The sequence below is a fragment of the Artemia sp. Qi Xiang Cuo genome, chromosome 4 (genome assembly GCF_049724085.1).
Source record: "Artemia sp. Qi Xiang Cuo chromosome 4, ASM4972408v1, whole genome shotgun sequence".
Lineage (NCBI taxonomy): Eukaryota > Metazoa > Arthropoda > Branchiopoda > Anostraca > Artemiidae > Artemia > Artemia sp. Qi Xiang Cuo.
Window position 1 is genome coordinate 54,252,525 of NC_142797.1, and position 12,875 is coordinate 54,265,399.

A 12,875-nucleotide genomic window follows, 5' to 3' on the forward strand; every position below is an offset into this window, starting at 1 on the left:
ACAACTTCGAATTCTAAGATTTTCAAGACTTCTATTCTTTTTTTACTTGACGATGACAGATGATCAAAAATGTAAGTGAAACTGCACAAAACTGACCTGCAGACAAGCCAAGAATGGTGCTTGCCTCCCTAAATCTGCCAACAGCTTTAAAAAATTACAGAATCGCATGCAATTTTGCTTTAGAAGGGCACAATAATATTAGAAAATCTTTTAATAATTGACATGACAATTGATCAATCGAAAAAGGAAAGACCTTTGAATCCGTAACCCCCCCCCCCCCCCCCCCCCACGAAAGAAAAAAATCTTGTTTTTTGCACTGTTTTCCATTATTTCTTATATTTTCCATCTAATTCGCTCATTTTGTATTTTAAAGCAAATTAACATCGAAAGTAAATATTTATTAGCGACAGACTTCGTAGAACCTGAATGTCTTTTGACTGGAGTCTATAAAAGTTACCTATATTGACACGTCTAATAGAATTAGCCTTTCTGCTTGAGTAAAAAGAGAGGGATTAAAATCCGATTCACCTTCCTGCGGTCACCGATTACAGACCAAAAGGCCTACGAAATCTTATATGTTCTAGCATTCCTCGGGAGTGGCATCAATTCACAAAATTTAGGTGAGGGGGAGGGGTATGTTTATCAAGGTCAAGAGAGGGGCAATTTTGCTGTTTTTTTTATTTTTTAAATAAAAAAATACCAAAAAGTTATTTTTCGATTAAATTACCACAAAGGTATGTTTCAAAATTTAGGGGGGGGGCACCAAATCTGGGGGAGGGGGGAGCAAACGCCCCCCTCTCCCATTAACACCAGTGTTCATCAGTAGATCCAAGCACGCGTTGTATAACATTTTCAAACTAAGCGTCACTTTTTTCTCACGTGAACAGAAAGGTACGCATCCAGGGGACCTTTGGACCAGAGCAGCTTCTGAAAATCTCCAGCAAGACAATGTCTTAAACTTTTCACGTGGTTCACACATATTTTATTCGAATCCTTTTTTTTATTATTGATTGTTTTTGGTTCCGCTTTAAAGGGGCAGTTTTTCAAGATTAAAGGGACTATTACGATTTTGATTAGTTTTTTTCATTGTACTAGGCTTTCTTTGTGATTAAACATACAAGCTTGTTTTCAGTGAGACTTCATTGGTATGATTCACATACAACTTTATTTTCAATTAAGAAGAGCTATCAAGTGAGCCTAAAGTGAGGGGGTTTTCCCCCCTTGTGGGGGAAAACCCTTGAGGGGGTTTTAAGTAAGCCTAAAGTGAGTGGGTTTCATTTTCTACAGAAGACTTGAAAGCTACCCAGTGCCACTTCAAGTAGTCTGCATTGGGTTTACGATCCTTACTTGACTTATCTTGTCGCGTCCACCCCTATGCTTTCTCAAAGTCAGAATAAGATTTGTACTTTACTGAAAAGAATCAAATGAATTTACTGAAAACAATGTGTATTGTCAGTTTAATAGACTTATGCTGATAATTATTCCTTAAAATACAAATTATAATACAAATTATAAAATACAATTTTCAATACAGTAAGAACAAATTATATTCTGGCTTTTAGAGAGCATAAGGGTTTAGAACCCTACTCATATTATTTTCTGCTCGTTTTGAGTTTGACTCTGTTATTATTTTAATTTCTGTTTGTTTTGGGTTTCATTTATTTATTAATACTAATTCGTGGTAGTTGTATGATTGGTAGATTATTTGGTTCCTTTTTTGTTCATTTTTGGTTTAATTCTTTGCTTTTTTTTTTAAACTTATTTTGTACAAAAAGTTTTTTTTAATTAATTTTTCCTTGCATTATATTGGCAACCTTTTTAAGAAGAAAGATTAAGCCTCTTCTGAAGTTAAACAATCACCCCTTCCATAAAAACTTAATAATCCCCTGGGAGTAACTTGCAAACCTTGCCCCTAATATCTATGTTTGTTTCAACCCAAAAAGCCTTGTTATATGATATTTATGCTATTTTGAATAGAATGGCTGTCTCAAACTTTTTATTAGATGCATTTCGGGACGATACGACATGTGTGTGTGGGGGAGGGGGGGTGTAGCTGCCCTCCGATCACTTTGACTCTCAAAAAGGAGCACTATGGCGTCTAATTACCAATCCAATGAGCCTCTTCCAAAGTATATTTGGCCAAGCTATCTATAAAGACTTTAAATATCCCCAGGGCATAACGTAAAACCCTTGCCCTGAGGGCTGGGGAGATTTTTTATCCTCAAGGATATAATTTCCAAACTTTTCAAATACGTTGAACAAAATGGCTATCTCAAAATTTTGATTGGTAGTGTTTGGAGAAATGAGAGGCGTAGGGGGGGGGCATTTGCCGTTTGATCAATTCAGACTAATAAAAAAGGCACTATTCCTCTCAATTTCCAATCGAATGAGCCCTTTTTGAAGCTCTTACGACAAAACTTTCTATAAGAATCTTATATGCCCAAAGGGCATAACTTACGACCCTTGTCCTGAGGGCTATTGGGGGAGGGTTGTCATCCTCTAAGACATAATTTCCACACCTTTCAACTACGTTGAACAAAATGGCTATATCAAACGGCATATCAAAATGTTGATCATTTCCCTAAGAAATGTTTAGGGAAATGATGGGCGTGAGGGGGGGGGGGGTTGATTCTCCCTCCGATTACTTTCGAATATTAAAAAGAGCAATAGCCCTCTGAATTTCCAATCGAAAGAGCCCTTTTGAAGTTTTTACTACAACACTTTATATAAAAACATTATATGCCCCCAGGGCATAACTTACAACCTTAGCCCTGAGGGCTGTGGGGAGGGGGGGGTCATACTCAAAGACATAATTTCAAACCCTTTAACTACGTTCAACAAAACTATATCAAAATGTTTATCGGAAGTGTTTGGGGAAATGATGGACGTGGGGGGGGGGGGGAGATTCGCCCTCCGATCGCTTTTGACAATTAATAAGGGTACTGAGCCTCTCAATTCCCAATTGAATTAGCCCTTTTTAAAGTTTCTACAACAACACTTTCTATCAAAATCTTATATGCACCCAGGGCATAACTTACAACCTTTTCCCTGGAGGCTGTTGGGGGTTTTTCATGCTCAAAGACATAATTTCCGGACCTTTCGACTACGTTGAACAAAATGGCTATCTCAAAATTTTGATTGAGTATGATCAGGGAGATGGTGGGCGTAAGAAGGTGATTAGTTGCCCTCCAATCACTTTCAACTATTAAAAAGGGCACTAGCCCTTTCAATTTCCAATCGAATGAGCCTTTTTTGAAGTTTTTACGACAACACTATCTAGAAAAACCTTATGCACCCCCAGAGCATAACTTACAACCCTTGCCTTGAGGGTTGTGGGGGGGGGGGGGATTTGTCATCCTCAAAGATCTAATTTCCAGAGCTTTAAACTACATTGAACAAAATGGTTATCTGAAAATTTTGATTTGACGTGTTTGAAGACATGGTGGGCGTGAGAGGGAGTTTACTTTCCTTTAAATCACTTTTAAATATTAAAAAAGGCACTAGTCCTTTCAATTTCCAATCAAATGAGCCCTTTTTGAAGTTTCTACAACAACGCTTCCTACAAAAGCCTTATATGCCCCCAGGGTATAACTTACATTCCTTACCCTACGGGCTGTGTGTGTGTGGGGGGGGGGTGTCATGCTCAAAGACCTAATTTCCAAAACTTTCAACTACGTTGAAAAAATGGCAATCTCGAAATTTTGATCAGACATGCTTGGGGAAATGGTGGGCGTGAGACGGGGGTTAGTTGCCCTCCAATCACTTTCTGCTATTAAAAGATCACTAGCCCTTTCAATTTTCAATCGAGTTAGCCCTTTTTGAAGTTTCTACAACAACACATTCTATAAAAACCTTATATGCCCCAGGGCATAACTTACAACCCTTACCCTCAGGGCTGTGAGGGGGGAGATTGTCATCCTCAAACACCTAATTTCCAGAACGTTCAACTATGTTGAACAAAATGGCTGTCTCAAAATCTTGATTGTAAGTGTTTGGGGAAATGGTGGGCGTGAGACGGGGGTTAGTTGCCCTCCAATCACTTTTGACTTTTAAAAAGAGCACTAGTCCTTTCAATTTCAAATTGAATGAGCCCGTTTCGAAGTTTCTGCGACAACGCTATCTATAAAAACCTTATATGCCCCCAGGGTATAATTTACAACCCTTGCCCTGGGGGCTGTGGGGGGAGTGTCATCCTCAAATAAATAATTTCCAGAACTTTAAAAAACCTTGAACATAAGTCCTGTCTCAAAATTTTGATTGGATTTCTTAGGGGAAATGGTGGGCGTGAGAGGGGGGTTAGTTGCCCTAGAATCACTTTCGACTATTAAAATGGGCACTAGCAATTTCGATTTCCAATCGAATGAGCCCTTTTCGAAGTTTCTACAACACAATTTCTATAAAAACCTTATATACTCCCAGGGTATAACTTACAACCCTTTCCCTGAGGGCTGTGGGGGGATTGTCATCCTCAAAGACATAATTTCCAGGACTTTCAACTTTTTTGAAAAAAATGGCTATCTCAAAATTTTGATTGGATGTGTTTGGGGGAATGATGGACGTGGGATGGGGGTTAGTTTTTCTCCAATCACTTGCTACTATTAAAAAGGGCACTAGCCCTTTCAATTTCCAATTGAATGAGCCCTTTCCGAAGTTTCTATGACAACGCTTGCAATAGAAATCTTATATGCCCCCAGAGAATAACTTACAACCCTTGTCCTGAGGGCAGTGGAGGCTTTATCGTCCTTAAATAGATAATATCCAGAACTTTCAACTACGTTGAACAAAATGGCTGTCTCAAAACCTTGATTGGATGTGTTTGGGGAAATGATGGGCGTGAGAGGGGATTAGTTTCCCTTCAATCATTTTCGACTATTAAAAAGAGCCCAAGGCTTCCAATTTCCAATCAAATGAGCCCTTTTCGAAGTTTCTACAACAACTTCTTCGATACAAAGTGCCCTGGTATAAAAGAAAAAAAAACAGCACTAATGCACTGCCTATGATTATATCTCCTCAATCTACTGTTACTTATATTAATTGAAGAATATGATTTTATCTAACCTTCATAAAATATTGAGCGTAAGTCCGACATCAAGGAGTATGACAGAGCTGCTCATTATTTCTAAAAATACACGGGCACACAAATATGCTTGAAAAATACGGTTCAGGATGTTCAGGATTTCTAAATTACACTTTCCAAATTTTAAATATTGACAAACAGTAAGGGTAAACAGCTGTTTAAACAATTGGTTTCCTAAAAAGGCTACGTTTTGTTTTTTCTTAAAAACAACAACATAAAACAGAAAAAGATTATCTGTTTGTGTCTTAGCCGTTACTTTTCTTTTTCTGTTTTCAAAAAAAGCCATACAGAAACAAATTACTTGCTTTTATTCCAATGCTTTTAGTCTGTTTCTCTTTTTCAAATGCTGTTCTACTATACAAGGTCCTATCCTTGTATGGTATACCAGATAAATACATTAAAGTGATTAGTGCAACATACGAGAATAACAGTTCTGTGGTTAAGGTAGGAAATGAGGTTATTAGCTGCTTTCGTATTAAATCAAGAGTTAAGCAGAGTTGCGTTCTATTCCTATCTATACAGATCATTTTGATGGAATTTGTGTTAACGAGCACAGTAAAGGCAATGGGAAAACACAGAATCAAGGGGAGAAGTAAAACTCTCCTAGACTTTGATTATGCTGATGATTTAATCATCCTATATGAAAGTGTGAGCAAATGAATGAACTTTTTGAGGTTTTGTGATTTCAGGGTGCAAGAATAGGTTTGAAAATTGATGTTAAGAAGACTAAGTTGATAAGACTAGGAATACTTAAAGGTGAAAAGGTGATGTTGGATAATGAGGAGATCGATCAAGTGGACAGCTTCACCTACCTATGCAGTATTATTAGTAAAGACGGTGGGTGCAGTGAAGATGTTAAAAGTTTAATAGCCAAGATCCAGGGTATTTTTTCCGAAGTTGAAAAAAGTTCGGAAGAATAGGAAGATGTCTCCAAACCAAAATTAGAATATTGGAAGCTATAATCATGACAGTGATCAAGTCTAGTTCTGAACCGTGGGCGCTCCAGAAAACGGAGTAGGTTTTGCTAGATGTTTTCTAGAGAAATTGCCTACAGATTGTTTTGGGTAGCTCACTGACTGATTATAGCTCAAACAGTAAGCTGTATTATAAATGTGGTTCATTTCCATGTTCTAGGGCTATAATGAGAGAAAGCTTGAGATGGCTAGGACTAATTCTGCAAATAAAGGATGACAAGATTGCCAAGGTTTCTCCTTGTCAGCCAACAGTCTAGGGCCAAACGAAAATAAGGTCGCCCCCGAAAGGGGTGGGAGGATGCCATAAGAAAAGATTTAAGGGAAATGGGAACTTCCAAGGAGTGTGCAAAGAGGTAGGCTTTGAATAGATTGGGATGAAGGGGGAGCAGGCGTAGCTATGTTTGCCTCAGGTGGCTTGATACTACAGTGAGTTGTTAGTAGTAGAAGTGGTGATGTTCAAACACTTAATACTGATATGTTTCAGAATCAAATTGATTTCAACAAATTATATAACACATACCCTAGCTGTTAATAGAGTCAATATTTTCAAAAAGTAGGATCATTCTCTGGTGCATTTTCTCCTTTGTTTTTCTGAAAGGACATGCATTTTTTGACAAAATATATGTAGGAGCAGGGGGCGGGGATATCACACCCATGGTTAATTTGAATTGCAGTGTAAGCTTGCGTAGAGGTAAGCCTGGGTTATTTTCAACCTGAAACTACACCTGCAGGGCATGTGAGTGAGCTCTAGCTTTATGAACTGATGATTTTCAAGAAACGACAGATAACAAAGATTAGTGACGAATTTTAAAAATATAAATGCAATTATAATTCTCCTTTTTCAGGATATTGTACAGGGGGGGGGGGAAGAGAGCTCGGCAAAAGGGTTTTCTTTTCTCCCTGGGTCCAGTTGTGGTTCATGGTGTCCTTTTTTATTTAGATAATAAATCCACTTACTTTCACATATGGCGATAAGAATGCATCCGTCAGGTGAGATAGAAAGAGTGGTATAATTGTAACGAGCCTCAATTGGTAGAGTTTCAGATTTGTTACTGCAAAACAAGATCATTACCATTACATAAGCATTTTTCCAGACCAGACTGGTAGCCATGGGTTCAACTAGAGATCTTTCTTTGGGGAAGGTTGGGCCGAGTGCATCCAGCAAGCTAGCTGGGTGGGAGGAAGAGGGGAGAAATTTACCACCTTCTACAAAGAAATAACTTCAAAATTACTTTGAAAGGATTTTCTAAGAAGAGTTTTCAAGGAGGAGCGGGCACTGTCCAACTTTCACCCCTTCCCCCTTGCTGTCACCTAGCGACATTCATAATTTTAGTCCTATTAAAATGTTTAAACATTGCAACGCATAGAAAAAATTGAATTTTGTTCAGGCATAAGTTAGAATACAAATTTGACAACAGTGATTTTGTGATTGTCAGAACGCTGAAATGGCCAATAAAGGTACCCACAAAACCCCTGCAGCCATCAAAAATGAGCAATTCTTACACCCGTCAATATTGTGTTCTTTTCTCTCCCAAGTTATTAGCTCCTAATGCCTATATGCCATGAAATACACCAAAGAATGAGTAGATTATTTTTTTCTGATTTATTAGGTCACCAAAAATTAATTTTATGAAACACTTTCACCCTTGTTGCTCCTGGTAAGTTTGTTTATTAAATTACACTTAATATTCTGTTGACATATACTTAAATATTCTTTTTGGCATTCTTGACAGAACTTTAGTTTTTCAATAGAACTCCAAAGCACCATAAGTTCTTTGGTAATTTGAAGCTGATTTTCATAAAGGATTGATTGAAGCTGATTTTCAACATCTCATTTAGCTATGCCCAGTTGTTGAGTAAGCTGGTCCTGTTAGGAACTGCAAGAAATTGTTAAACAGAATAGAGACAGTCCAAAAAAGATGCCTGTTAATTATCTTTAATGTAGGTAAGATGCTTTGTATATCCCTTTTTTGCAGAGCCAATCTGGTTACCCTTGAGAAAAAATGGTATAAATTTTCTTATTGTTCACCCATAGTGATCTTCAGAACTCTCACAAAAATTTGCTTTTCCCTAATCTCCCCCTCCCTTTAGACCTTGTCTCCCTTGTTCTGGTTCAACAAAAATTGTGGTAAAGTGATTTTTATGGTATTAAGCTGAGGTTGTCGTTGATAACTTTATTCTCCTTTTATAGGGGAGATAAACTATGGCGCTAAGGTAATTAAACTTTGGTAGCGTGCCTTAGGCTATGACCTGACTAATGAGGTTTACCAGCTGGGTATATTCAAGGGACTAAATGTAAATTGTAGTGGGGTTGGCTATAATACAATACTTTTATTCAGTTAACATACACTAGTACAGGGATTGATAATAGATATATATTCTACTGGGACTGGTTATCCCAGGGAGACCACAAGTATTATAAATCTACAATAATATACAATACAATAGGATACTTAGACACTTACAATAACCCGACAATATTCCAAGGTATTCCTAAATCAACGGGTCAGAGGTCAGTCCAGCATAAGATTAGTATCTCTCCACCCCTTCCCATAAAATTTATCTTTTATACATTTCCTAAGTCACACCTTATCAGGACCCACTGATGCACATAGCTAAGAAGTAGTAATTTCTCAATTTCCTGTTAAGCATATACCTGCCAGGATATGTCCCTTATTTTAATAAAAAGTGGTATTTCTACACTTTTGTATTTGCATCTTAATATTTTACTAAATTCCAAATTGACTTAATTAGAAAGCATCACCACAAAATCCCATTTTTACCCCAACAAAATCTTCCACCAAAAGGAGAACTTTTTCCCCAATATAATTGATATGTCAAAAATCTGATACAAGGGCCTTAGTAGTCAAGAGGCGTCGTTAATCCAATACAAAAACGTAATATGTTAAACAAGTGACTTTCCCCTCTCTATTCCCCCTAAACATGCCAACCTTTATTTTGCTAAATCCCATTGATTTTCAATTAAGTTCATTTATGCATGGCATGCTTTGTTTCTAATTAGTTTTTAAGGTTTGCTTCTTGTTCTTTGTCTTTTTTTTCTTACTTGAAATAAGAAGCAAATTCAGCTCTATTAAAGTTTGTGATGGACTTTTTGAAAAAATTACAACCTTATGTGTCCTTGTTTTCTAATAAATACATGTACCCCCTCCCCTACCCATAAAGAAACTAAATCACAAAAACCAATTTTCCTTTGGAAATACACTTTACCTGCCAAGTTTTGGAAGCACTTTTCTCCTATTTTCCCCATTTTTTATATTTCTTTATATCTCTTCCCCCCCCCCCTGGATTTCAAAATATACCTTTTTTTGGAATTTTCTTTTGTATTTGCATTGAAAAAAAGAGGAAAAACAAAATTACTCCCCTAAATTTGAAAAATGTATTTTGACCCCCCCCCCCTTAACATTTTCATGAAGCGGCACCATTGTTCTGATAACTGTTGCTTATGATTTTCCCTAGTAAGTGGGCCTTTTTCTATAATTAGCAACTGAATCTTATGAGGAGAGATTAGCTTTATGCTTATATACTGGAACTAATTATTTGCCAAATCAAAAGAATTTGTCATTGAGTATTCAGTTACCATGCAAATGTCCTCTTACTTATTGTATTTTTATATTCTAAAGCAAACAGAAGCATATAGCTCCTCTCCCTCACTTGAAAAATTTTCAAAAAAAATCAACTTACCTTTTGAGATCATAAAATGATATTTTATTCCCAACTGGTGCAATAACTACATCCCCTATTGGTGAAAAAATCAAATTTCCTTTCTTGTAAACTGTGCCCAATAGTGATGAAAACTAAAAAGGAAAATACAAAAAAGTGCATGTACACAAGATACAGTTTCAAATCACATTTTGAACAAGAAACTTGCCCTGACAATTCTGATACAGAAGCATTTAAATACAACATCTGATTGGCTGTCTGCTAAAAGCACATATACACAACATATGACCTTAGATAACTTTCTGGATGTGTCTTGTATACATAATTTTGATATAAAGTATCTAGAAGTAGTCTCTGACAATTATATATACAAGACCAGACTTTAAGTCCCATTCTGAATAAATATTATTAATATTACCACCCAGTCTGGCAAACACAAGCTAAAACTATACATGCAAGGACAAAACTATCAAACAGTTTGTGGTAACAAAATGTAAGTAAGGAGCAATGCTGCTTAATAGTGACAAAACTCTGAAAAATGAAATTTTGACATCAAAAGATATACCAGAAGAATTGGCTTATTATATTGATTCCAAATATATAAGATTCATTAAGTTTAGTGTTACCCATCACAAGCTACAAGCTTGAGAAAATATGCCTGATTTTCAAAAAAGGAAAAAACCACCCTCTTAAAGTCAAGTATTCTTAATGAAAATAACACCCTCAGATTCAGTGTATCTGAGAACCCTCTTGCAGAAGTTCAAGCTCCTATCTTCAAAAATGTGGAATTTTCATATTTTTTGCCAGAAGAAAGATGACAGATGCATGGGTTTTTTTTTGTATGTTTTTCTCATGGGTGATTACATCAAACCAGCAGTCCTAGAATATCAAGAAAGGGCTCATTCAAATGGAAATTAAAAGTTCCAGTGCCCTTTTTAAATGACCAAAAGGATTGGAGGGCAACTGGCCCCCTCCCACACAACTTTTTTCCTTAGTGATTCAATCAAAATTTTGACATGTCCATTTTGTTCAGCATGGTTGAAAAGCCTGGTAACTATGTCTTTGAGGATAATATAACCCCCACACCCCCTGGGGATAGGTTTGTAAGTCATAAAATTTGTCTGTTGTTTATGTATAGCCTAGTATTTGTTATTGGCAAATGTTCAGAAATATTTGGGGAGGGGTGAATTTTCTGCAGGGGGTATTTTCCATGGGGTAATTTCTGGTGGGAGGGGGTGAACTTTCCAGGGACCATTTTACACTGGGGGAATTTGCCAGAATTCACAAAGATCAAAAATAATAAAACAAAGATCAAAAATAACAATAAAGTTTACCAAATTATTAAACAGACTCTGTTCCTCCTCTTGGCTAAAAAGGTTGCCAACCACTCACCAAACTCAACAACTTTCTCAGATAGGCTAGTTGAAAGCCACAGACTTGGAATTTTACCAAGGTAGAAGCTGGTAAAAACCTGCCTGGGCCCAATTTGAACTAGGTAAATTAACATTTTCTGTAGTTTGAAAGATTGATTACTACAATATAAGAAACATATGTTTAATATAAACACTTTCTTAGGCAAATTATTTAGTTGTTGGTCACTGTTGAAAGAGACATGCTTAAGAAAAACATCTAGTACCATTAGATTCCTTATTTTGACTTATTTCCAAATGTCATAGTTACTTTTTTTTGACAATGCACCTAACCCCTCATAATAGCAGATATATCACTAGGAATACATAAAAAGCTTAAATGGAATCACTTAAACAATAAAATTCTTGGTTAAGGCAAATACATACAAAATTATATTATTAACATAGGGACAAGTTGAGCACACTACTTGATTCCTGTTTTATGTATTTACTTAATATAATAACAATAATCATCTAAAATGAAAATGCACCCCACCCTCTGGGTTACCTATATATGACAATATAGAGAAAATTTTCTTTATATCTGAGCAATAGAAAATTGTCATTTACTCTAATATAGAATGCAGTATAAAGTCAAACAGAAGACAATATCTTGCTTTCTCCTATTATGTAGGGTGATAAAAAGTCATACAGATGACTTTATCCCTCATTCTTTTATAGAGTAAACATAAATAAAGTCATACAAATGACTTTTTATATCTCATGCTATTACAGAGCAAGCAAAAATAAAGCCATACAGATGACTTTTTATATATCTCACTATTATTGAGAAAACATGAATAAAGTCAAACAGATGACTTTTTATATCTTACACTATTATAGAGCAAATATGAATAAAGTAATGCAGATGACATTTTATACCTTGTACTATTATATAGCAAACATAACAAAGTCCTACAGATAACTTGGTATTTTTATATTAAATGCACTCTTTTATATATGTCAAACTGGAGATACAACAGAAAACCCATTTTGTATGGGTTAATTTAAGACACTATTATGCAGTAATTAAAGCTTAGCATGGTTTCCAATGTGTTGACAATGTTTAAACTGTTGTTTTTGGGGGTTTAGGGGGAGAAAAAGGTACCCAGGTTAGGTTACATATTTAATATATGCTATGCTTTACAAATGACTTTTTATACCTTGTATGTTTGTAATTATATATTTCTATTTCTAGAGAAATGATGAAGAATGATACAAAATCTTCTGTATGACTTTTTAACATCAAATTATTGTTGAGAAGTACAAATAAAGTTATACAGAAGACATTTTGGTTTTCTTATTTAATATATGATCCACTAAGGTGTCATACAGAAGAAATTATATTACCCCACTGATACATATAGAAAACAACAAAAAGTCATTTGTAAGAATTTAGTCATGTTTGCTCTATACTAATAGGAGGTATAAAAAGTCATCTCTAAGACTTTATTTTTGTTTGCTCTATAATATCAAGAGGTATAAAAAGTCATCTGTAAGACTTTATTTAAGCTTGCTGTATAATAATATGAGATATAAAATGGCAACTGTATGACTATTTATGTCTGCTCTGTAATAACCGGAGACATAGAAAGTTCTCAGTATGACTTTATTCATGATGCTTTATAGTAGGATGATATATTAAAAAGTCATCTATATGACATTATTTAGGCTACTCTATAAATGAAATCATGTAGGCCTAGGCTATAAAAAGCCATCTGCATGACTTTTTGT

General features: G+C 35.7%; 1 protein-coding gene across 2 annotated transcripts in view; it reads right to left on the minus strand.

The window, feature by feature from the left end:
• Window positions 1–12,875, minus strand: part of LOC148953240 (periodic tryptophan protein 2 homolog) — an 80,680-nt gene that overhangs the window by 65,719 nt on the left and 2,086 nt on the right. For both annotated transcript variants that reach the window (XM_089088412.1, XM_089088411.1), the window contains exons 2-3: window positions 9,754–9,866; window positions 7,009–7,103 (exon numbers count right to left, since the gene is read on the minus strand). In XM_089088412.1, the coding sequence (XP_088944538.1) occupies window positions 7,009–7,103; window positions 9,754–9,866 (208 nt within the window). The remainder of the gene's footprint in view (window positions 1–7,008; window positions 7,104–9,753; window positions 9,867–12,875) is intronic.